Source organism: Ammospiza nelsoni, chromosome 3 (genome assembly GCF_027579445.1).
Source record: "Ammospiza nelsoni isolate bAmmNel1 chromosome 3, bAmmNel1.pri, whole genome shotgun sequence".
Taxonomy (NCBI): domain Eukaryota; kingdom Metazoa; phylum Chordata; class Aves; order Passeriformes; family Passerellidae; genus Ammospiza; species Ammospiza nelsoni.
Genome location: NC_080635.1, coordinates 42,273,325 through 42,300,838, shown reverse-complemented (window position 1 = coordinate 42,300,838; position 27,514 = coordinate 42,273,325). Strand labels below are relative to the sequence as shown.

The 27,514-nt window shown below is 37.9% G+C and overlaps 1 protein-coding gene across 2 annotated transcripts in view; it reads right to left on the bottom strand.

The window, feature by feature from the left end:
* Positions 1-2,831: 2,831 nt before the first annotated feature.
* The window catches only part of FAM120B (family with sequence similarity 120 member B), a 47,095-nt gene continuing 22,412 nt past the window's right edge, over positions 2,832-27,514 (bottom strand). For both annotated transcript variants that reach the window (XM_059469575.1, XM_059469574.1), the window contains 4 exons: positions 12,729-12,935; positions 8,758-8,863; positions 7,377-7,517; positions 2,832-3,996 (listed from right to left, as the gene is read on the bottom strand). In XM_059469575.1, coding sequence (XP_059325558.1) covers positions 3,944-3,996; positions 7,377-7,517; positions 8,758-8,863; positions 12,729-12,935 — 507 coding nt within the window. In that variant the 3' untranslated portion in view covers positions 2,832-3,943. The remainder of the gene's footprint in view (positions 3,997-7,376; positions 7,518-8,757; positions 8,864-12,728; positions 12,936-27,514) is intronic.

Sequence of the window (27,514 nt, the reverse complement as noted above, 5' to 3'; positions counted from 1 at the left end):
TCTAATCTTCATTTAAAGCATAAACCACAATCAATGCCTAGATTTGCACTGGTGTCACACAGTTACAAGATGAGGCGAGATAGGCAGGCACTCAATAAAAACCACAAACAAATCTGCATTAAGTGTATTCCAAACCAGTATATTGCTCAAGGTTTCTGATTTGTTTTTAAAGCCTAGAAGTCTTGGTCTAGATGCACTGACCAACTTCTAAATGCTCTGTGCTACTGTACATCAACTGTATAGCTGCTCTCCCTCTTCTGTCTGGAAATGCAATTTTGTAGTGGATTTGTTTGAAACTCTCTTGTTTGCTCCTTTGTGAAATCCCTTCTCTGCATAGGGAAGGTGGAGCAGAAACTAAATCACACCTACAAAATGAAGGCTTTGTTAAAGAGAGGAGTATTGCAAGTTGCTCAAGGACTTGGGGGCAGCCTTATCACCCTATTTAAATGTGGTGATCTTTCCTATGTGTATTATGTAACAAGAGGTTCAGCACCCTGCCTCAGACCTCCACAAATGTCACTGGAATGGAAAACCCTCCAGCAGAATATAGATCAGAAGGACTGAAGGACCTGATGGGTAATTAAAGTAGGGGACAAAGATGATTATCAAAAGGCAGCTCATTATACACTTACATCCCTTGTAGATGAGCTGCATCTTGATCACAAGTGAAAATTAAAGTGTTATCAGGAAGTAGATACAGAGCCTGCTGGTTTTCTGCTATTAACAAACAACCTCTTGCCTAAAATAAAGCTGAATGTCACAAAGGTAACTTCTGAATGGTTACCTTGACCTACCTTTTTCAAATGCCATAAATACCATGCAAGTTTCTCATCACTTTTCTAAAAACTGTGATTGCTTTCACTGATTAATGAGTTTTTAAGCCACTTAAAACATCATAAGGAAACACATCTGATATCAGAACATCTCTTACAGTACAGTTTTGCTCTTTAATATGAGTCCAAAACCCAGCTGCAGACTTGGCTACCTAATTTTTGAGACAGGGTGCACTATCTTCTATTAAAAAGCCTGCAGCTTTATTTCCAGGATTGGTTTCTGTGCCTAATATTTCTTGTGTCTTCTGACATGAAAAAGAGAAGCTTAATACATTTGAAATATCAATTTATTAATATTAAAAAAATCATGCCTAGATTAACTATATTAGCAGTTAATATATCCCTGTTTATCTATGGGACCACTACTAATAAAAGGTCATTTGCTAAGTGATCTAATATGTACCGGGAAAATAAGAATCAATGCAAAGACACATACTCAAAAAGATTCAAAATACTGCAAAGCCTCAAAATACTAAATTGATGGGTTGTGTGCACCCATACCTTGCATTCTGTCTTGTCCTTGCTGCCCTAGCCTGTGTAATTTTCAGGTTTGTGCTTGAATCTGATCACCAAATCAAGTCCTTCATCTCCAAAGGAATGGTAAACAGTCATCACAAATGTCATCACTGAGGAGAAGAGAGTCTTTTGGTGATGCTTATTGGCAAGATACATTTTGATACTGAGCATGAACACCTACACTGAGGAGCTGCTAGGCCATCAGTGTGTACCCACGAGGGCAGCCTCACCAGACTCAGAATCTCACGGCATTCCTGTGCTCCCAAGCACCCTGTGCCTTTATGGCACAAACATACCAAGGCTTCTGCATATTTACTGGGCTCACCATGCTTCCACAGAACCCAAAGTTACCCTCTAAGAGAAAGAGGCTCTGCACCACAGAGGACTGTCCCATCAAACTTCCAAGTGAAGGAGCATATACTAGTCTGCCTGCCAGTTCAGCTGCCAGTGGGGAGTCAGTGTTTAAATGTGAACATGTACACTTTTGATTTTCCTCCCCAGCATTTAAATAAAGATGACCTTTGCAATATAATACTACATGTTGGAGTATCCTTATACTTTTGCTCAGCATGGCACAAAAAGATGTGTAGAGCTCCATCTCAGCACAGCACTTGCTAAGATAGCAGAGCAATTAAAACTGTTGTCTCCTGTTTTATAAAAGAGGCACAAACTATAAGTTTTGATAATTGCAGTGCCATGGCATCATAAGATTAACTCATTGTTTCAGGGTTTTTTTCACTCCAGATTCAGATTCCCAGTGTGATGGTGTCACAAATGAGCAAAGCAATTTGAGAGGAAGGACACATGAAGAGGAAAGCTGATAGATGTGCTCCTGTCAGTCACTCTCTCACAATGACCATGCCACAATTTCTGCTGAGTCACTCTTGACTAGGTTATTGATGCTATGGAATGTTCTCTGGATCCCCTTCCAGAAGGAGAACACATAAAGCTATTAAATCAATTCACAATTTCAGTGAATATTTGATGAAAGGCAGCTACCCAGTGCACGGGCTAGAGAAGACTAAGCAGTACAGCAGAACAGCTTTCTTTACTTCACTTCTTTGAAGTGTTCCTTCACTTCAAATCCATGTCTGTTTGTCCTCTGTAACCGTTCGAAACAACCCTGTGGTCCACATATCAAGGAAACCCTATTAAACTGGAACTTTTAGTTCCAGTTTATGGTTATGATATGATTTCTTTCTAGAGTCCATACACTTTGTGATATTCTGAACAATTCAAAGTTTGGTGAGACAGGAAAGCATCACCTCTGTGTTTCAGCTTCATGCTTCTGCTTTCCCTCTGCTATTCCTGGTGGGAAACAAATTTTCTGGCTTGGAAATAATAATAATAATAAGCAGCTTCTCCTTGTGGTCTAACATTAGGAAGAAAAACAACCTCACAGAGATGCTATCAATTCTTCAGTAATCAGGGTAATTATTACCAACAATTCATACCACAGCTAGCACAGCAAAACTCCCACTCTGACTGTATTTAACTTTGTTTATTGAGGATAACAGACATCTTTTCTCATATCAAAGCCTGAAGAGGGAATTACCAACAAATTCTGGCACACAATCACATTCTTTTAAAATACACTGTTATACATCATGAGATCCCTGAAACCAGAGAAGTCTCCATAAAATTCAGACCACATTATTTCAAAAGGTTTGTAGGGGAGGGATAAAAATGATAGTAAAAAAAATGATAGTACAATTACAGTCAGCGGAAAATCAATTGAAAAAGAAAGCAGAAATACCCCTATGATGACAGTGCATTTCCTGAAACACAAATCAAGACACCGTGTTGTGTGAAATGGTGTCGGCTCATACTTTACATAAAACTAGAAATCCTTATTTCTTTTTTTGTTGGATTGCTCCTATATACAGAGTATGAAAAATATATTTATTAACTATAGAAGTAGAGCATGATAGATTCCTTCCTCAGTTGAAAAAATTACAAAAAGTTCCTTAACTAAAAGTATCAAATGTAAAAGCAATTTTTTTCCTTTGTAAAAAAGTGTTACATTTTACAAGAAAGTCACATTGTTTCACTGGCAGATGATGCTTACAGCAGTGATGTCATGTTTCAAACTTTTCAGGGTTTCAGAAACAATGGTATAACCCTTAAAACACAGATATAATCCACAATCAAGACATAAAGCACAATACAGCATAGACATCACACATTATTCATGGTGAGGAAAGTATTGTAATATAAACAACTATTACAAAAATATGCAAAAATTATAGTTTAAGTCTTAAATTTGCACTCAGGAATATCTCACAACGTTATAAAAAACAATTCAGACTTTCTCTTGTCAAATGGACAAAACAATGTAGCTATACTGGCATGCTATTGTGCCTCAGGTAGCTGTAACTTAAGTTTTGGAGATTCTGGTCTCATAACAAGCTTAGACCTTACATGATAAATGATTAACAAGCTGAACAGCCTCAGCTTTGTGTGATTTTCTCCACAGTCACACTGTCCAGTTACTCTGCACAGTTCACAAAAACAGGTGAAAGCCTGAATAAACAAAAATGATCCCAGTGGCAATTATTCCATCATCCCATTTGCCACTTGTAGACATGAATTCTTTACTGAGGAGGATTGTGATACCTCCTCCCATGTGGATGTCCTGATCCTCTACCTGGAGAGAGTAAGAGAGGAATTAAATCATTCAGTGAACATTAAAGCAAAAAACAAGAGTTTATTAAGATAGCATGCAAGAAAAGCTATAATTATACATATCTTAAAAAAATACATGTCCCTGTCCAATTGGTGTGTAATTATGTATGTATGTATGCATGTATTCTGAGATCCTGGAGGATAAAGTGCATGGTGGCTCTTTTTAAACTCTTGGGTGACTGTAACTTTTAAGCCTAGTCCAGTTAATGGGTTGGGATAGTGAATCTCATCTGTGACTGGTAGATCTGACTGCAAGAATTCAGGTAAGGATAATACGCTGTTTAGAAGCAGACATAAGCTATATTTACAAATATTTTCATACTGGTTTAAGTGTGCCTGTGCACCATACTGCTTTAGTTAGAGAGCTCTATTAGCAAAGCAGCACCCACAATGTAAATTAAATCTTTTCTCAGCACTGAAGTTCCACCAGGTCCCATCTGCATTACAGTTCTACCAAAATCCTATTAATGAGAAGCATGCTTGAAAGCAACACCAGTGTGGAAGACTTGACTCAGTATCTTGCAAATGAGAGGCTGCTTGTATTATCAGCAGTTATGTGTTTTACAGTGTGCTAAGACTGAAGTGAATGTACCCTTTTGATGCACCTACATTCTGTGAAGAAATGCATAATTAACAGTGGTTTCCATAGTTCTTAATGCTCAGTTTATTTTTAGGTTCTTATAGATTGAGTTAATATTGTGATGTAAAAACCAATGTATTAGCGGTCTTAACTTGTAATTAATGAAGTTTGTCTACCAATAGGGTATATGGGCTGTGGTGTGGTGTTGCAGCCACAAACCTAAAATCCACAAATTATCAAACAAGAACTATTAAGGGAAAATCTACCTTCCTGAGGCTTAGATGTCCTGCTCTGAGTAACACAGATGTGCTTTTGTCCATTTGTAACACACAGCCAAGAAATTTACGGAGAGAAGTTAAATGAATACAATCAAACAAACCACTCCCACCCCCCCACCCCAACCTTCCCAAAATGCAGAAAAAGCCACAGCTGAATTCTCTGCACTCAAAATACAGCACAGCAGCTGGGTACAGCAGCTACCACTGGCCATGTAACGAAGGATGCCTGAGTCCAGTTCTTGTTCTGCCTGAGGGCATTCCAGCCATCCTCCCAGAGAAATGCCACTGCTTCTCAGGTTGATGCTGTCTTGGTGGAGGCACTCTTTCCTCCACTGCTGAAGCTGAGACATTGTCACAGAATTCTTAAACATTAACTGATAAGAGAGAGCAAAGGCTGCCTAATCATTATATACACTCCTGATACAGAAGATATGGGTCCCATGGTTACTGTTCCATTACTTTTTACTGTATTTAATCCAATGATTTATGTATTATATGCAACAGTGGGAGCCATAACAGTGTGCCATGGAAAGGTACATAGAGGATGGGATAGACAGATATCAGTATTATTACCAGGGAGTTTTATCACATAAGCTACCATGAACAGAAAATGGCTGTTCTTTTTCTCTCTCTCTTTGCTGGAGACACACATATAACAGACAACAGCTGACACACATATAACAGACAACAATAGAGAAGTAACCTGAATACCTGCGCTAATATTAGCAAACTTAATAGAAGAATTTTGAAAATGAGTCATGTTGGCAGATCACTTTAAAAGGAGCTCTAAAACATTGAAGGGCTCTTTTATAAGGACAGATGTCTTTTTCCAATAAACCTGTTTCACTTATAACACAGGCAATTTAACTGCAGTTATGGGATCATGTTTTAAGAGTGTCCTAAGGGTAAGAAATAGGGATAGTGTAGAAGAAGCCAAGATGTTTAAATAATGCTACTGAAAGACATTTATAACACAGCAGCACAGTTACTGTGGAACATACTTTGTGGAATACACCTAGCCATAAAATCTCTGGAGCTGGTCAGAGATTATCTGACTCCTGAATATCAGGTTTCTTCAGATGGTCAAGAACTGGTAACAATGACCAGTTTGTGTTTTGCATATGGTCAGCATACATACTCTATATTTTAGCTTTATATTTTACACAGAGGATCACATAATATTATTTATGAATCAAATGATATTATCTTACTCTGAAGCATTCAACAGTGGCAGCTGAAACACATTTAAGACTTCACTGTATCTATTTTTTATTTATCTTTACTAATCACATCAGTGATCTTATTTGAAAACCTCACCTGGAAATATAAAAGAAATTCAGGTTCTGCAGACTTAATAAAATAATTGATGGTTTTTAGACACCTCTCTTCCTTATTTTCTTTAATCTACATGTAACGAGGAAGTAAAACTGAATTAACTCAGTTCAACAGTGTTATCCACTGTGGTGTTTCACTGAAATGTCTGCTCTTTTCAAGCAGTGAGACTGGTGAATGATTTAAGATTAATGCCAAGGCAAGACAAAACTTGCATTTGTATCACTTAGGCAGTGACCTGGAAGCAGGGACCCTGATCTAGAAAACCACTTAAGAATGTGTTTAACTTTATTCATATGCTTGAGGGTTTTGTTGAAGTATGAACCAAGATCTGCAGCTAAAGACTTCAGACACATTTCTGTGCAGCTGTGCCAATTTGTTTTAGAACTGTTACAATTTTCAACACAGTTCAGCTGAGACCAAGCATGAAAATTACAAATACCACATGAAAGCTTATTTCCCAGAACACTGTGAGTAGAAGATGACTGCAGATTACAGTGCTACACTCCATCTCACCCTGCAGAGTCGGTTTTTGCAAGGGGCAATACAAAACAGTGTAACTGATGGTGATGCCTTGTGAAAGCTGACCTAGAACAGAGGCTAGACAGAGTTAAAGAATGATGTAAGTATTTATTAAAAGGCCTCAATGGATACACCTTGGGCAGTACAAGAGCCCAGCCAGGGCTACACCCAAGATGAACCCAAAATGGTCACAAAAATGGATGACCGGTCATGAGGTCTCACATTTTTGTAAGTTTTGGTCCATTAGCATATTGGAGTTAATTGTCCAATTACAGCTTTAGGTTATGAAGTCCCATCCTTCTTGTTTTCTCTCTTCTGTCCACATTGTTTATGCTTTGGGCCCGAGACTAGTATGGATTGTCCTTGGTCCCTAGCTGGAAAAGGACTCGTTCTGTCTACCTACTCTGTGAAGAGAGCTTACCAAGCCTTAAGATGAAACTCAGAACTGCACACTAAAGCAGCACAGAATCTGAAAAATATAAAAGCTAAAACTTAAAGCATCAATGCAAGTTTTGTTGCTGACTGCTGGAGGGTTACTGCACACATAAACATGAACCGCAGGCAGACACAGAGCTGTTATACTGGTGGTAGGGACAATTCCAAACCCACAAACATGCACCCATTTTTTACCTTGCGATTGCAGATGTCTTTGTGTGAACTCCCTCATCTGGTTGTGATATGGAGAAACAACATGACTTCTGTGTGGCTGTTGGAGCCTGGGATTAAAATCTCTTTGTTCTTCTTTGGAAAAACCGTGTGCACTGAGCAACTCTGACAATATGTAAGATTAAATGGAGAAAAAGAGGGACAGTGTATTCTTTTTCAGGAAACAGTATTTCTTAGTTCTGTGCCAAAATACTCAAGCACAATTACGATCTTTCCAAGCTAAAGTCAGCCTAACAAACATGGTTCTTGTCCTCATTTCCATCTATGCACATCCTGATTACAAGCTGTTAACAAGTGTATTTAGAAACCAGATCAAAATTTTATGACACAGATTTGGAGACTGCAGTCATTAAAACAAACAGAAATCCCTCTCCAAATTGGAATCACAAATCATAATTAAAATGGTTAAATATAGCTCTCAAGGAAAAGCAGATGCTACCAAGGTCTGGTATTATAAATCACCAACAGATATCCTCAATTTTGAGTGTCCAGCATGAGCTTGTTGTGGAGCCACATCACAAGTATTGCTGCCACATAATGCAAAGTATTGAACTAGCAGAAAATAATTCTGTCTGTTGTAATTCACTCAAGGAATTCTGAAGGGGTAATTTTTATCCTCACAGACATTATAACTGATCAGGTATTAGGCAGGTAATAAATATAATATGAGCATAAACACTGAGATTCAGTGTAAATTATTTCAAAGTCTTGAAGCCTCAACATTCAGGCTGATATGTGATTGATTTTAAAAACCTTTTGGATGTTTTTTACCCCAAAAGTCAGGCAGCTCAGGTAGGGAAAACAAATTTGCAAACTGAGTTCTTTAGCAAACTGTGCTGTAAAGCTGGGTGAAATAGCAAGAACTTAAGCAAGAAAGCAAAGTTTTTCAAATTGCCCAAAAGTTCTCTTCTATTTTGAAATATGTCAGCGAATGCAATAAGAAGTATTTAATCTTCAATGCCTCATTCTGACCTTCAGTTATCAATGTTAAATAGCTCCCCTGAGGGATTGAAAGAAAAAGCTGGACCATTTAATTTCTCCTATAAAAATATCTTTAGTCACTGAATAAATAGTGATGTTTCTGTCAATTGATGATACTTATTGCATATATCTCACTAGCTATGTACCTACATGGTAATATTATTCTATATAAACTTGGGTAATCAAATTCACATAAATTGCTAAAAAGAGTAAATATTTTCTTAGATCTTTTCATTGCTTCTTGGAGAAAGAACTTCAAATTTACTTAGCTTGAGGGCCTGCCTATGCAATTGCTGCTGCTGTAGAAGGATAATTTAGCTCATTTATATATTAACTTGATTGAGAAAATTCACACAATGCTAACCTTCTAATTCATTCCCTCTTGGTCTGCTCTGTATTGTTCTGTTCTTTGCCATGCAAATCTTGCAAATGAGAGATTTCAGATTCTGGAAGGGTGTGTACAAAGACTCCTGCAGAAAACACAGTTAAAAATCAATGACTCTTCTGCTCTTCTTTCTTCAGGTGTAGCACAAATTAAACACATTAACAACAACTATAAGACTTGTCTTAGCCACACTTGTGCATGCATGAAGCTGGTAGATCTGGTTCACACTTTAACAGGAAATAAAGTTTGAACATTTAATATTAAATGTGGATACCTGGAGGAGTGAGTAGGGGTGCAGAAAAAATGCTTTCCCCTTTCTCAGTGAAGTAGCTTTTCCTTCTCTGCTCACATCTGCAAATCCTTTGCTGTCCTGTCCTATTCTATGACCTTGCACCTGTAGATACCCTTAACTAGACTTCCATCTGCAATAGCTCAGGTAGAGATGGTTAAAGCTTCCAGATAAGGACTGATGAACTCATGGGAAACACACCAGTTACAATCTGTCTCTTAATCTCATACATTACAAACACAACTTACCCAACAGTAATACATCTGCCCCAATTCCTGGCTGATAAAATATAACTCAGTCTAAAAAGAAATGGGGGAATTAAATTCAAATGTTTACCTTGTGGTGTGATAAAAAAATCTACTGTCAAAAGGACAAGCTGAAGCTATATAAGGGTGCAATATTGAGAGATGTGATACATCCTTGACTTTCTCTCTGATTTCTGTGAGCTTTGAAAAAGTGACAGATCTTAGAATGTATTTTTTTTTTTCTGATTGGTACCAGGCATGTGGGATTTACTACACATTGAAGAGGATTAGGAAAAGAGAGATTTTAGAATAATATCATAATTTGTTATTTTCATAAAACTGAACTGATTTTTACAGGATGACATTTCCCTTTGAAGATGACAGGATAAAGTAAAAAAATCTAACAGGTAGCAAGGCTGCAGTAACTAGAGAGTTTTCTTAAATTAGAGTCTGACTCCCTGAATGAACCCTGCTGAGAACTTCCCTAACTCCCCCAATACATTTCTTGAGTTAACAAACATCTTCAGAGAGACTTGACTAAAACCCACAGATTTTTTAAAAATTTTGTTTTACCATACAATCTGGGTCCAGCCTGTGAAGAACACAGAGAAAAACCTTTCATTTTATTCCTGGGAGAATAAACTCAGAATGTATGGAGATTGGATGAAAAGTGAGATCAGAAAAGAACAAAACATCAATTATGCCGACCCCATGATGTAATTTGGTTTTAATTTAAAAAAATTGACCATGAACATACTCATTAGTGAGAAGCACAATAAAAAGGCTAATAAAGTGATAATATCATTGCCTCACTTCTTTATGAGACTATTATAGCCAATTTTCTGTGTGGATAAACAAACTAATATGATTACAGTTTTGAAAAACAGAACTAGCATAATATGAGCTTAGCATAATTTTGTAAAAAAACAAGATGGCTCTATTTTTATTCTTATCACAAGCTGTCCATTTTTTTATCTTTAACAGCTGTTAGGCTACAAAGAGCTGAGCTACACAAAAACTTGCCCACAAAAATATCAACTGTATTTAGTGTACACATTTTCTTCTTTTGGTATAAGAACCAAAAGGAAGGTAGGAAGCAAACCCTAAGATGTTCAAAATTTTTGATACACATGTAAATATTTAAACAGGATTGTATTTCCACTGTAATTGTCAGAAACCTATTAACTGTATTTAAGCCTATCAGATTCAAAACAACACTGATTCTGAGATTGCCTCAAGTGCCTGAAGTAATGCAACTGTCCACATAATAGAGAAAGGACCCTAGGACTTAGGAGACAAGCACTTAACAACCAAAGGAATAACTTTTTCATATAATTTTTCTTTCCCATAACAAACATACCATTTAGAATAACTTCTTTTCTGCATACAGTACTGTCACTATCACCAGATTAGATTCGTGGTGCTCAAGGTTAGATTGTTAACAAACAAGTGCTGAAAGATCTTGGCTTCCAGCAGTACATTAAGCTCAGCCAGGAACTAAGTACCATTTTTATTTATTAAAGCTGAATTATAATAAGAGGAAAAACCAATCACATATACTTGTTCCCTTGCCAGTGTTCCCAAGCAAACTGGCATCTCCTGGCAATTCTCCCCAGAACAGATTCTTGCCTCAAACTGATAAGCTGAAAGCTATTTTATTAGTCTGGGTACATATCTCTGCCATATATGTACCATAAAATTGTACCTAAAAAGAAAAAGGTATTTAAATTACTCTGAAAGTTCACATAGCTAGAGTATTTTTCCTCACAACAGAACAGTTTATCTGGAGTTTGTTTAAAACAGAGCATCAGGCTTTAAAAAACTCTAACCTAGATATTTCAGTTGACCAAACATATTTCTAACTCAGTTCTAGGAAAGGAAGATATTTCTTCATCTTCATTATAAAACAGAATAAAATAGAACTCCAACACTAACACAAGATTTTAAAATGTTAGCTAAAACATACTACATGACACATTTAAAAATATCTGTATCAATTAATATAAAAGGTGTACAGATTTAAATTTTTATTGTCAAAGTTACCCACTAACCTGAATTCTACCCAAGAGGAAAACAAGTATCAATTTCATTTTGGATACTTTAACATTTTCCCATTTATTCTTTAAACCCTCTATTGTTTTGTAAAAGTCCTGCATGAAATTCCTGGATGAACCATTAGACCAATCCAAAATCTACTGAAATCAACAGACCAATTAATAGGAACCACAGGATTTGGATAGAGGTTATGGTCCAAATCATATGATTGAACACATATGGAAAGGATTATTCTCCTCCTTCATGCTAAAAGCATGTTCATTCCACCCACTTACAAGAGCTGCACTCCTCACTCCAGACCAGCATGGTATGCAGCTGGACACAAAATCAAAAAAGATAACCAGTTATATAAAAATAACTGGCACTGATGCATAAGATTAAAATAAATCAAAACTGAAACATTTTTTCTCTGCAATTAATTTAACCTCAAGTGATACATTCAGTAGCAGGTAAAAGCATTTAAAAAAATAATTAAATGGTACAGGCTTTTCAGACATATTGATTGAGAAAGACTCATTAATTGAAGGCCTTTAGAGCTACCTTCCCAGATGGGTACAGATCCACCCAAGCATCTCTCCACATATTCTGTGCTGGTGGGGCACAAGGCAGGTCTGGTTTGAGGCTTCCCCAGTGCATCAGCACAGTCCGGCACTGAGCCCAGCAGACCCCACCTGTGAGCCTGGCCATGGTGTCCCTGAGCAGGGCACAGTGCTCAGCAGCACCTCCCTGCCCAGACAGGTCTGAAATCACACTGCTCTTCTGGTAACACAGCTTGCAAATCTTGTAAAGCTCCAGATTTGTAAGATAAAGTGGGACTGAGAACCAAATAAGTACTTAGAGATACAGGAAGGTACTTGGTGAGACTCTAAACGAAATACCCATATTTACCTACTCTAAAAGAATGTACCTTCTTCTGATTTGAAGTTCCTCTTTGAATTTGCCAAACCTTCATCTCAAAATTTAGGTTCCTTAATGCCTTTAAAAATATCACTCTTAAATATTTGGTTTTTTAAAGGTGTTCTTAACATGTTGCTTAAAATCTTATAGGAGAAAGATCTCATTAATATCTCAGTACTAGAAAACTATCGTGGGCATTTTCATTTTTGAAATTGACAACTATTTTCCTTCCATTATTTTCTGAGTAGTGGGAACAAAATTAAAGGTAAAATTACAGCTTCCTTCATAAGCTCAGTATTTCTACTTTTTTTAAAATTATTTTTTGTGGAGAGAATGAAAAAGGAATAAGATAAGAAAATACAAAGAAAAGGGGGAAAGTGTAAACATGAATACAAAAACAATCAACAAAACAGACAGGTACATTTTTACAAAGGATGCAGAACTAAAAGAAAGTGATCACTTACATTGCCTTCCAAAAGTTCTTCCATAGAGCAACCTCGGTGTGCCTTCTGGTATTTTTCTTGAAAAAGTTTTCCATCAAACACTGCCCAAGGCATCAGATCCTCCATCCTGAATGGAAAGCCACAGGCACTGTTGGCCATGAGCAGCGTGGTAAGGCCACGGATAAGGACAGCACCCAGGTGTACAGCCCTGGAGTCCACCTGTGCCAGCTGGGAACACACACACACACACACACACACACAGAGGAAATATGAGCCACCTCATATAGTTTTTGTACCCCATATAAACACACAAGCAGCAGAGAAAATGGTCAGCTGTCCCAATGTTGTGACAATGATGGTCCTCGACTCCACAGCACAATTTGTCTGACGGTTCTGTATCTAGTTTTATTAATAAAGTGGAAGAAGTGAAGTTCAACAAATACAGCATCTCATTCAAGTTTTTTAGACAAATACATTCAAAATGTAAATGGAAAGACAAAATAAATGCCCCCCCCCCCCCCCCCCCCCCAGTATTTTTCAAGCATTAGCAGCTCTGCAGGGAAAAAAGTTCTGTTAGTGGAATGCAAAACATGAACTGGGAGTACAAACTGATGTGTACAGTGATCCACTGACCTTCCAGAGTTTGCTTACCGCGGAAATGTTACAGTGTTTAGACATCATTTAAATTGCAGCATTTGACAGAACAAAGTTTATTTTGTATCCCAGCTTTTATTTTAAACACTCCAGAATTTCCTTTGACTGTAATCTGAAAGTCAAATTATTTCACTTCAACCTGGATGTCTCCAGAAGAAATACTGGAATCGTGTGACCTCATTTAGAAAATGCAAAACGAGAAGCTCAACAAGACAATTAAAACTCACAGCCAAGATAAACTCGATGTGTGAATTTAACATCCTGTTGTGGCAGAGGACAGCAAAATATAAAAACCTTGAATCCAGTATGGGGAAACTCTAACTTTAAGTATTGTTTAAACAGTACAAAGCTCTCAGTGGGCAATGCCTTTTCCAGTCTGTTCCACAGCAGTCTGTTAGGATCAGGAGAGATTCATAACAGTGTGGCCATCCATGCTGTAATCCCTGGTAGCTGGTGTACCCTTAGGGTATAAATTATACCAGAAATGGAATAGTATCCAAAACAGTCCGGAACAAAAAGGGCAAAAAGTGACTCAAATTGTCTTAGCCCTAGCTCCTGCAGAGGTGTGAACTATTTGCTTGAAATGCAATGGAAAGGGTTGGCCATTATTACTACATCTTACACCTTGAAAGATCTCCAAAAGACTTAAAGGTATGAACATACAGCATCACTGCCTTATGTTTTAAAAAATGACAAGCAAAATCAGTGAAATGTAGTACTAATGAATCAGAATTTTTCCTTCCTAAGGCCCACATAACAAAATCAGGTAACCTTTGCCAGCAAAAAAGAGCTACAAAGCTTCATCCAAGAATGAAAATCATAAATCATTTGGAGAATAGAGCCAGACCCTGGTGAAGGAATTAATTTTTCTGCACTATTATACAATGAGCTGAGTTCTGTTGCAAAATTTGACTAGGTGAAGCTGACCTCTGTGATGGGGCTCTCCCCTGCCACAGACTCGGGACAGTAGGGTTCTGTTAAGCTGACTTGAAGATACGAGGTGCATCTCCATGGGCTGCTTTCTGCAAAATGCAGAAGCAGAAGAGGACTCAGATATGAAGCTGCAGGCAGGAAGATGCCAGGCAGGGAGGTTCAGAGCCCTCTGGGAAGAACTTATTCTGTCTCTAGTGATTCCTGGAAAGGCATCAGGCTCACCACCAGGGCACTGACCCAAAATGACAGTCAGTAGCTGAAATTCATCCAGTGCAGACAACTGCTGACAACCACTGGCATCCAGACAAATGCAGACAACACAAGCTAATTTCACAGAACTGTAGGATGGTTTGAGTTGAAAGGGACCTTAAAGTTTATCTTTTTAGTTCATCTAATTTCAAGCTCCTGCCATGGGCAGGGACACCTCCCACTAGAATTAGAGCAATCATTTAGAAAATGAAAGATCCATATTTTTCTGATCATGACATTTCATATTAAAGTAAGGAATCACTCTCCTGCCCTCCCTTTAAAATAAATGTACTTTCAATAGGGGATAAGGCCATTGAGTTTCAGGAAGTTATTGCCTCCAGATGTCAGCTACCATTTTGCCAGCTGAGACTAGTAACTACATGCACACTCATAACTCTCTTGCTCTGGCAAGTAAAGCAGGGGTTTGCAAACTGTTTAACGATGCTGAAGGGTACTTGAAAGAGGAATGTGGTTTAAGTGAACCAGCATTTGTACTGAAGTAAACTGCTAGAGTGCACACAGTCACTTACCATGTTGCAGCTGAGATTCTCACATTGCATTTACCAGATTGTTTCTGATCACCAGATCAAACCTAAAGATCTGCTAAGGAAGTGTGTCCACATCATTTACAACCCTAGTTGTGTTCTTTTCAGTTAAACTTGAGACATAGTGACCAAAAAGATAAAATAATGTTGCTGGTGAGAGCCTCTATGGTTAGAAGACTTCATTGTCTAGGGATATCAGCCCAGGACTTCCCTAAAGCACTTTAGTATTGGGGGGTGGAGGGTTTGTGTGTGTGTGTGAGGGATATCAGGTAAGGCGTGGTGTTTTAATGGAAATTAGTATGAGCAAAACCAATGCAAGAGCTATCAACAGTGATTTCTTTATTTTAAGAGAATAGGAAATACATTGACTAAAGGATAGTTTCTATTTTCCATATCTGGCAATGAAAACGAAAGAAAATGAAAGCACAGTGAGTCTGTAACAATGAGGCTGTGCACATGGCAAACCACAGAGTGGCCTTGCCATGGGAATGCTCACAACTGCTTGGTGTCTGCAAGGTTAAGATGTCATGATGAGAAGAGGAAAATTCCAAAAGAAAAGAAGTCTTGTCTTGCAGGGCATTACACCCTAGAGATTACTTCCTTTTGGAAATTGTGTCCATTCTTTTTACCATTTCTATAAACTCAGGACCCCAGTGAACCACATGAGATGCAGCCCTGTGATCTCACTGCTGCTACTCCTACCACCAGCTGATGACATTTGTGTGAGACACAGGGACTGTGTGAGAACTGCCCCTCCTGCACCAGCTGCCTCTGCTGTGTCCCTGCTGCTGAGCCTCCCAATGGCAGCTCCCCACCCTCCCAGCGCTTGGGGAAAAAGAGAATTTTTTCCTGTTTGAAGACTCAGAACTCAAAAGTTCCCAGTCCTCTAGCGTCATTGCAGCAGAGGTTACTGATATGAGAGGCTTGATCTGAACTGGGTAAGTTACTTGAAAAGCGCAAGAGAAGTGCTACAGCATCCACAACACTATGCATGAAGTTTTTTTCTAACAATTTCAGAAATCTCTTTGCTGGAAGACTTATATCACTGAGTTCAGGCCAATCTCTGTGGCTGTGTGCATGTGCAGTGGTGACAGAAAGAGGCCTGGCAGGGTGGAAGGTGTTTGCTCACAGCAGCACTCTGCAAGTCTAGACCGAGACTGCACATCCTGCTGAAGAGTTTTAACTTACAGGAAGAGAAAATACATGGATCTTGTACATGAAATGCAAATTTCCAGTTCAAATTTCATCTAATGAAATAATAATTAAAGAATAATCAGGATGTAAAAATACTTTTATGTTTAAGGAAATACTATTAGCCCTCTGACTCTTTGTAGATTCAGAAGGGATTTTTTGATAGAGGTGTAAACCTTATTCTATGCATTTTGAAACCTGCACAAACTAATTCCAGGAGCATACTAAAAAAATAATTTGCCCCTCAACTGATTGGAGTTTAAAAGCTTCAAATTCTGTCAAAATGATAAATAGGTTCTATGGCAGTTGAAAAGTGAGGGTGAGTATCTGAACATGCCACATGTCAGCAACACAGCAACATTTCACCAACTGAATTTCTTTAAACCAAGGAGAAAATTATTATGACAATTTCACAGTTCTTTACTTGTGCTACTTTACATGTCCTCTGTATCTCAATGTACTAAATACAACATTTAATTTAAAATGTCTTCCTTTAGTAGGATTTTCAACAACATTCTGGGCATGCTCCTTTTCAATGTAAAAAGTCTGTATTAATAATTGTTACATAGGTTAGAGTTTACTTTTTTCCTGTTCTGTTGCCTCCTTCCTGTGGTGAAGTTGAATACATAAGACATGACTATGGCTAACATTTTGATATAGAAATTTTAAAAGAAAAAGCTTTAAAATTACATAATACATTTTCTCCACTCCTCCCTTCCCCACCTTCCTCACCCACCTATAAAAGAACATACCTGTTTTTGTGATAAAAGGGAAAACATAACACTCAAGGGCAGTTAAAATTAATCAATTCAACAATAGTTACAAATCAATGTAATTTGTCCCATGCAATAAACTGCTGGAATTCAAGTGGTAGTGATCAAAATCTGTGTACTTGTCTAGTTTAACCAACTCCTTTTAGATCCATTTGAACTCAGTCGGTATATCATCAGTATTGCTGCTTCTTACATTAACTCTCCCAGCAGCCACCTGTATCTTAAATGATCAAATATTTAACCATAGGCAATTTGTGCTTGAGCAATAAAGGCAGCAGGTAGATGCTATCTCAGGAACTTGTCACTAGAACAGTCAGGCTTAGCCTTGCCTGAGAGCTCTAAGGCACACCGTGTTCTAAATATAGAGAGATGAACGCTCACTGAGACAAGTCTGCAATGGAAAGCATCACTAAACAACCTCAACCCAAGACAGACAGCAGACTGTCCTGCCTTCAGCCATTACTATAAATTCCCAGTGGGAGCAGGCAAAGGATGCTAAAGCCCCTGCACACTGGAACTCTACTCTCTGCTCTTGAGAAAAGGATACCTACACTGGCGCAATGTTGGTAAATTACAGGAGTGTCACCCTGCAGAGGCGGGCTGGTGAAATAGTGCATTTACTAGGCATCCGTCAGCTTTAAGCAACAAGCTGCTGGGCCCTGTCAAACTGAGGGGGGAGAGGAGTGCCAGTATTTTGAAAACAGACTAAGGTTTATTCTGATGAAAGATTATGGCTTAAATTAAGCTCTTCCTGCTTAAACAAGGTGTGTGCAAAGGAAAACGGGGATTGAAAAGAGATCCTATGAGGGCATTGGCTGCAACAGAAACTAGAAAAACCAGTTTTTAAACCCTTCTAAGACTTTGAAGTAAATATTTAGCTGTAAACAACCCAATTGTTTAGTATTTATATGTTCAGGAAAGTTTATTTACTGTGTTTTATCAGGACTTTGATGTAAAATGATACCTCTCTGTGGAAAAACACTCGTATTTACATTAAACCAAAACCACCACTGAAGTAAACTTTAAAAAAAAATTAAATATGGCTTTTACCATTATGCACCATTAAGCACAAATAATAACACAAAAGTATTACTGCTAACCAATCTGCAACTAGAAAAAATCTCCTTCAGTTCCAAAAAGATTACATCTTGTTTCTTGTTTAATTTTCATAAACAGTTGCTTTTATCAGAAATCTCTATCATATCCACAACAAACCCCAGCATAAGTGAGACTTCTGTGATAATTAATTTCACAATTAAAAAGTTTTGTCCTCTCAGCTTATTTATTCAATTCTGCAATAGACAGCATGTTAACACCTGCAGAAACACTGAAATAACATTACTTCCTTTATTTTAGCCACAACTGCTCAACTCTGATCAAAAGTGCTAGTGACAGTCCCCAGTACCTATGACATCTACAGAATGCTGACATCAATTTTGAATTATAGTCACCAAGCTAACCACCCAACTGTAGCCCAGCCAGCAGCCATGTCCCTTCTACAACTGTGAATGGATTTTAATTTCTAGTGTCTTAAATATTTACTCATGTTTTTGGTGACATACTTATCCTCAAATCTCCTCACCTTTCCAATACATAGATAATACTGAATTTAGTTGGTAGGGAAATACATTTTATTTTTTTGGGACTCTGAAAATACTTGTAGCCTGTAGCAATGTCTCCCTTTCACATGGATGCCCTAATAAAAGTGATGCCACAATAAAGTTTCATCCTGTTGGGCAATTTAGAGTGCCCTCTCCATCTTCCCTGCTGTCTATTTAAAACAACCAGCAGTAAGTATTGCTCTCTCAGACTCCTACATTTCTGTCAAATGCAGCTGAAATTGGCCAACACATCCAAACGTTATTAGGGGACACAGAGAAAAAATTTAGAAAGCATGCAAAAGGTCACTTCTCTCCCAGTAACTTTCCATTGTAAGCCTTCAAACACCAAACTTTATCCCCTCTTTTACTTTCTGACATTCACCATATATTTCTGTATTCTACGCTACACTGTCTAGCTCCATTACCAAAATCTTCAAAATGAGGGTCTTCATTTGCTGCTGCCTCATCCTGACCATACTCCTGACCTGAAGTCCTTATCCACACATTAATCATGATTCTTTAATCATAGGACTGGTCCATGGAACACAGTTTCAGGTGTAAAAATTCTGCCACCAACAGAACTACTGGGCAGAGTGTACTTGGATGCCTTTGCTGATGCAGTCTGTCCTTCCACAGCCCCAGACCCCACTGGCAAATGACAGCTGCTTAGGCCTGAAACTGCTCAGTTTGCTGCTACAATTGTCCCAGGCTTAATTAGCTAAGCTTAAAAATCAGTATTCTTTATTTTTCTCCCTAGATTCAGAGTGGACCTCCAAGGTTTATTCAATTGTCCTAATGTAGGATCATCCTTAAGCTGATTGAGCTTATATTTCTTAAGGGTCTGATTTATTTCACACTGCAAACAACAGAAAGATTGGTGAATTTCACAGAATTGGACCTGGCGAAATTTCGCATGTCTGCAGCACTGCAGCTTCCAGAAACATTATCACAACTGTTACTCATGTCATAAGCTCTTCAAATAAAACTGTCATTGAACCAAGGTACCTTGTGTAGAGAATTCTAGCAGAGCAAATATTGCTTGCCAGTGCAATACAGGTTTTGTAGATTCCCCCCCCCTTTGAGTTTCTTTGTATTGCAAAGCAGCTGCACAGTAAGATTGTTGATACTGCGGTTCACCCTTTGAAGTGATATGGGCCGGCAAACAGCTCTGGCTGAGGAATTTTCTAGGTGTTAAGTCCACAGGTTGAGAAGGAAAAGAAGAACTTGTCTGCTTCTATTTCATGACAATCCCAAGCTCCAAGACAAATCAAATGAGTCACGCAGCACCATTTCAGATGACCTGTGAAGGGAACTGACAAACTGTAACCTGTGATCAGGGATGTTCAAGATGTCAGGATTTCATCTGAAACTAAGCTACAATAGTTTCCACTTCCAGAACACCTATTCCTTTCAAAATGGAAAATTGCCAGACACAGCTTGAAAGTTGCTGCCTTTTGCACAAGAATGCCAACCCCGTGCTGTGGTTTAGATGAATGCATACAGAGAAATTAGAGAAACCTTCTTTGGTGCACACAGCTGTTGCATAAAGATGGTCTTCTGAGCTATTCAAGAACTAACTCAAAATTTAGGTTTTTAATGAAAATAAAATTATTTACAGGTAGTATTCTACATTTTCTTGTGTTAACACTATGTCAGAGCAAATAAAAAATAAGTTAATGTGACAGTAACTTGGCCATTTTTAAATACTTACTGAATACAGAGAAGAATGTTGTTTTAAAGAAAATGCATGCTCTGTAATAAGCCAGACTTCGGCATTGCAGTCCTTCAGCCAGGAGGACTGCAGGCACTTTGCTGATAACATTTCAGCCTCAGGAACTGATACCCAGCCATTTTAAAACAAAGGATACCTTTTTTTTTTCCTTTTTTTTTTTTCTAATGCAGAAGGTGCTGTGCCAAAATAAACTTCCTGCAGAACACCACTATGCTTTCAGCCTCCTGAAATTGAAAAATACTACGTACCATTGCTCCTAGGCTGAACTATTCCTCTATTGTACTGGAGCCTCAGGGTACAAATACAACACACAATTGTATGATTTTGCGATTTTGCTAGAAAGTTAAACATGCTGACATGCTGATGAGATTGTAAACACTTAACTAAATCTCTCCATATACCACTAATTTTCTTTGGAGGTAATACACAACTACCTTTACACATTTGGTGTTTATTGTCCCTGTTTGTTCTTTCCTCACATGTAACATTGCGATTAGAATGTTTTAAGAAGTGATGATGTCTTTGGATGCTAAAAAATAATGCTGGGAAGGGATATTATAATGTACTTTTATCACTTTTCTCTTAATACAGCTCCATTTCTTTAGAAAAAGTTCCTTCAAGGACATCTCAGCTGTTTCTCAGTGAACATCAAATGAAATAATCCCAAAACAAGGATGAAGGGGAGGAGAATACATATATGACATCAATCTTTATGTTAACACATTAAAAGTTCACTTTCACACAGCAATTTTGGCTAAAAAACTTATATCATTGAGACTAGTGTTACAAGCAAGAACTAAAAACTGAACAATTGGACCAAAGTCATAGAAGAAGCAACAGATAGGAACTGGACACTGTCTTGACTTTTAATCCCTGGACAGTGGTCATGCCAATCAAGAACACACTTGAAAAGAAAGGGAACAAATCAGCTCTTGCTGTTTCTGACATCTTCCAGATGAACATTTCTACTATAGTAATTCGAAAACCTCCAGTAGGTCCAGCAAAGCACTGTAGCCACATGCCTATAAATGCATCCACGTCTCATTGGCTCATTTCAGCAAACACTTGGCTTCTCTGAAGCTGCACACAGCCACCTGCTCCTTTTTCCAGGGCCAGCCCGGCCAGATGTGCGGCTGGCATTGCCGCTGGGGCGTGCCAGAGGCGCGGGCAGGTGCAGAGCCCCGAGCAGATGCCGGGCAGGTGCGCGCGTGCCACCGCTTCCCGACAGCGCCGCGCCCTCCCTACCCTGCCCCTGGATGTCACCTGCCCTGGGGGACACGGGGCAGCCCCTGGATGTCACCTGCCCTGGGGGACACGGGGCAGCCCTCAAAGGCAGCGGGGAGCAGCCCCACCCACGCCATGCAAACACCACCTCCAACCCCCACGGGCTGCTGGCTCCTTCCAGCATACGATATGCAAGGAAGGGAGAACTATTGAACTCAGAAGTAAACGTACACTTTGACCAACACAAACTTGGCAGGAAAATGCCAATTGATACCAGAAATATTTATTTTCCCCTCTCTGTAATAAGTTATCTCTGACTTTTTCAAAGCTGTCAGTTTGCTTGATATTTTGGGAGAGCTTTATTACCCTCACTACTAACAAACATGTTTCACTTCCTGCAATATTATTTGGCATGGATTAAAAATTAACAGCAATTTTGTTATCTGAAATTCCAGAGTGTCCTTTACCTTAAGAATCCTGAAATATTCTTTAAGCTATATACAGTCTAAAAACAATTTATAACTGAAATATTGCTGCATTTCCATGTTGTTGAAACCTTGCTAATTATGAGCTACAGGACAGTAAAGGGGAAAACTCACAGAAATGCACAGCAAACTTAACACAATTATGCAGAAACATGCAAGACTATCTTCCACAAAGGAATAAAAATCCTCTTTTTAAGACCCTTGCTCAAAACCTTGAGCAAGATTTTCTCCCTGGGCAAACTGAATCCATGTAAATAAATGAATTTTTTTCACAAAGTAGAAGAGATGACCTACAACTCAGCTCTCTATGGCTACCTGAAAGGAGGCTGTAGTGAGGTGGGGGCTGGTCACTTCTACCATGTTTCAAGTGAAAGGATGAGAGAAAAATGGCCTTAAGCTGCACTAGGAGAGATAAAGATTAGAAAATAGGAAATTTTTTTTTACTGCAAGTTTCACTGGAGTAAGTTGCTCAGGGAGATGGTGAAGTCGCCATCTCTGGAAGTGTTCAAGAAGCATCTGAAGATGGCACTTGGGGATGTTGTTTAGGGGTAAATATGGTGGTGCTGGGCTGATGGTTGGACTAGATGATCTTGGAGGCCTCTTTCAACCTTGACAGTTCTGAGATCTAGTTATGCTGTGGTTTGTATTTGTGCCAGTTTCATATAATAGAATTGACACAGCTATGTGAATTCTGGCATTGGGGCTCACGTCAACTGCAAAAAATGTTCAGGAAAATAGACTCTAATGATACTCATAAATATACCAAATTTTGTCAAGAAGAAAAAGGGGAGAGTGGGGCAGAACACCAACCTTGTCTGCAAGATTTCTTTTTAATATGCGTATGATCCAACAGTATCAAAAAAGGTAGAGCTAGTTGTCAATAGACTAAGAAAACTTTATTCAGAACTTTAAAAGATGGTTATGAAAATAGCCACAAATTTAGAGATGGGTCTTTGAAAAGTGCTGTAAGCAGTGAGTAACTACAGCTCCAGAAAAATCATTGTATTTGCACTAATGTTTGACCCATGTAAGTGCAGTGGAACTGTTCTATTTGGACTGGTTCATTTAAGATCTTGAGCATATGAGAAGACTATTTCTAATTTTGAACAGGGATTGAACCAATACCAACTTGAAATCACATCCCACACTGCTGCACTTTAGTTCCAGATTAGCCCAGAACACCGAGGAAACCTAAAGACCGCAGATGAGAAAATGGGCTGGGGAGCAACGCCAAGATCAGCAAATCACCTCAATCCCCCCCTGCTCTCCACCACCTGCCAGTTACAATCCTGACTATAATTTTTAGAACACTTTTGACAGATGCAAATTTTGAGGGAATATGAACCCTGATTCAGTAAAGCATCTGGGAATGCACTCAAATTCCATTTTAGTTACTACTAATGTACATTACAGAAGTGGTCCCTTTGTATATAAGAAGGGTTTATCCCTAAGATCTTTACAATATTCTTACTTGCATTTTATGTTTTACTCAATCCAATTAGACTTCAAGCAAATATTAATTAGGAAACAGTCATACAGACACAATAAACATACACTCCCTGGGGGGGAAAAGGATTTTTTAAAATAATCATATTTTGACAAATACAGATAACTCACAAAGGCTGTTTGGGGTCTGTTTGAAAAATATCACACATAATGGTGTTGACAAACATAGCCTGGCTTGCCAGCACATCAGGAGATTGAAATTATTGAGTGTTTAGAATCTGGATATTATTTATGTCTTTTAATCTGCATGGCACAGAAGAAAAAACACAGAATAGATGTAGCAACATCCTTTAAATCTGAGGGATCCCTACCAAGACATCCACACCACTACTTATGTCTCTAAAACATAGTGCTATTTTACATGGATGTGGCCAAGTATCCGTCAGGAAAATATTCAGAGAAAAGTACCTTGTGTAATATTGGTATAATACCAAGGTAAACCAAGGTAATTTTGATTCCATGACACTGCACAATGAAAAACACTCAAAAGTTCTGTGCAACTAAAATTCTTGCTAAATGTATTTCAACTAGCTATTTTAACTAGCTTTCAAGCTAGTTAACTAGTTTGCTGAGTGCTTCTTATTATTATTTCAAAAGCTAATTAAATAATACCTAATACATATTGTGTGAAAGTTCATTTGCAATCAAGTAGCAAAGACTCTTTGAATCTTATAGTTTCATCTAAAATGATTGTGCTCATTTCACATCAGTAACAATTTTAAATAACAAAAAACTCTTAAAAAAATTGAAGAAATATATTTCTTCAGTGCTTGACTGTCTTATACCTCATACACAGAAGATGTCATTACTCTTAAGCAGATATTCTGGCAAAATGGGACATTTTAAAGCAAAGCTATCAAGGGTTTGCAAATGCCCTGCATTCCAGCAGTGATGTGTATGTCTACCCATGCACCTGCTATTAACTTTGATTTCCTATTTTCTAACATACATTTTGCTTCTAAAATAATTTATCAGGACCCAAAATTCATCTACCGATTTGCAGTTATTTCCTTTTTAACCAAATTTTTCCATCTCATCTTGGGTCACAGCTTTCAGAAAAGATGTGATTCACAGCTTTACACTTCCAACACAATTTTTTCATATTGTCGCATACTTAGTGAAATCTTAGAAAAATTGTAATTGTGTTTATAAGTCATTACAGTTTTTCCTGTTTGGGCAGTATTTTACATGCATTATTGTAATTGCACTTGTAAACAACCAGGGCCAGCACAATGTAAGAAACAAGTCTGGAAGCACAACTGCTGGTGCCTCTTTTCCTCTGCAATGGCCTCCAAGTTAGACTGATGGCTCCCTGGGCTTTTTGCCAACACCACACACCAGATTTAAATAGAAAGAAGGGAACTAGACAACCTGGGGTCCAAAATTTAATTATGACCTTATGTATAAGCTCTATGGGAGGCTTGGGCAAAGTAGAATGCTAATCTACCATATAAGGGGGGCACCACAAGAAAACTAGAAAAAAATCTAACCAGAAAAATGTCTTTTTTATCATGTGCACATTTTGGTATTTTGAAACCATCGATCTTGAAAAATAATCAAATCTTCATGTATAAACATTATGTTATTCTCAGAAAGTAATATTTAATGTACAGTGTTGTTACATGTTCACAGCCCACTTTCTTTCAGCATGAGCTAAACTATATTTTTTATGGCTTTAACCCACTTTATTCAAACCATAGACTTTTCTGTTTCATAGACTTGTGGGTTTATGGATCTCATTAACAATGAAATATGGACAGCATATTAGAAAGTAGATGTGAAAGTGAAGACTGAAATGCTCTCTTCATTCCATCAGAACGGGCTCTATTTATATCTCCTCTCATATTTCAGATTGGAAGTTAAGTATTCTGCTAAAACATATTTGATAACTGACTTCTTTACAGAAAGAGATATTTTTTAAAATCAAATTAGTGTTATTCAAAGAAATACTTACAAGAAATAAACATTTATTTCTACATTTAAATAATACTATAATGTTAAGTCCAAAATGGCAAATGAGAAAATATCTTTATAAAATTTTGCAGATGCTGACTCATTTTACCATTTTCTTTGGAAGCTCTGTGATTTAGCTGTTTCTAAGAATTGCTTTTAACTTTTCAATGGAGAACAAAAACTATGGAAAACAGATTAAACTCTATTCCTGATTTCTGACAGTAAACTCCTTTTATTAATCAACTACATGCTAGTGTCATTCATTGCACTAGGATCCTTTGCTTTTAAGCACAAATATCTAGAAAATGAAGCTGCTAAATACCTATTGAAACATTATTCACTATTAAAATAACTCAATAACTCTATTGAGCATAACTCAAGTTTGTAAAATAACTAAATAAATACAGTAATGAGTAAAATCTGTTTAAGCTATTCTGAGATGGGATCTTGAAAATTAGATGCTTGAATGGTAATTCTCAGAAAGCTAGCTTTACTGATCATTATTCTTAGAATATTTGTATAAGATATTCTATTTATTTAGTCCCCCGCCCTTTCAAGAGAGAATTCCCAGGACATCATTAAGTTCTCTATTCTTGATACAGCTTGACACGACACAGATACACATGCAACTGAGAAACAGCAATTTTTTTCCACAGGGAAATTCAGGTCATCAAAACACAGGAAAAGAGGTTAATTTGAAGGCAACGAGGGAAAGTTTTGAAACTCCTATTTATGTATTCACAACCTCAGAAGAGAAAGAGACCAAAATCTTTCCTCACTATTCCCTTCAGAAGGATTTATTCTGGCTCAAACTATTACCAAAGGTACTACTGTGAATTTTGACAGAACAAGACAAGGAACTGATCTACAAAGTGGCCTGATACAAAAAATTTCAGCTACGTTACATGGACCTTGTGCTGGTTTCTAGCACAGCAGAAGGCATTGTGGGACAGTGCATGAAGTGCTTATATAAGCAGCAGAGTGACATAACTTTGGAAAGGAGTTGGCAACAGCATGCAAAGTCAATTCCAACAACATTCTGTCCACTTCATAAAGTGGAACATGACACAGTGTAAGACCAGCTTCACACTTCCTGCACCTCTGTGTGCACAGCTGATCTGCCATAAGCTTTGTGGGCAAATAACAAAATCTTGTGAACAACTTTCAATCAGCACAATGCTGATAAGTAGCATACATTGATTAATGTTATGCATTTGGATGCAGATTTGTATTTCCAAAGAGCCACAACACAAATGAATCAAACAAAGGCCTCTAATTCAAGCAGAATAAGCTTAGAAGCACTTTAGAAACTTGTGTAACAATCCCTGTAAATGCATCTATAAACAAGTTGTTTCAACACTTCCTGCTTGGGCTTGATTTCCCTTATGCTGCTGCTGAATGACTGCCATGCAGACTTGAAGTACTGTTCCTCCCAATGCTGAGCGCTGCACTATGTGCAGTAATGTATGACAGAAATAAATCCTACACTTCTGCTGTGTTCCATATTGCCTTCATTCCATTGCGTCCTTTTTGTTACACAGTCAGCTACAAATCAAATTTGTGATGACTTTGAAGAAATTTGTAGGAGCCTGGACTTCATCTGCTATAAGGAATCAAATAATGGAACTGGGATCACACTGGTTTTGTTATTTTGGTACTTGTGCACTAGAAACAAATGGATAGTAACAGGAGTGTAATCTTGAGATCAACAAAAAAATACTTCCAAAATTCTCCCATGGACTGCTCAAAGAAACAGGGAACTTACTGGAAATACAAGCAAGATTTACAGAATGAAGATATATTAAGGTTCTAACAATTTCTAACCCTTTTCTGCTTACTTTTATGTAAACCCACAACTCAAATAGCAACTGACATGTGGAGTCTGTGCTACACATTGCTAATACTTTGATTGCAATTTCAGGCTAAGAAATCAAAAATGCTCTTGCATCATTTCATGCGCA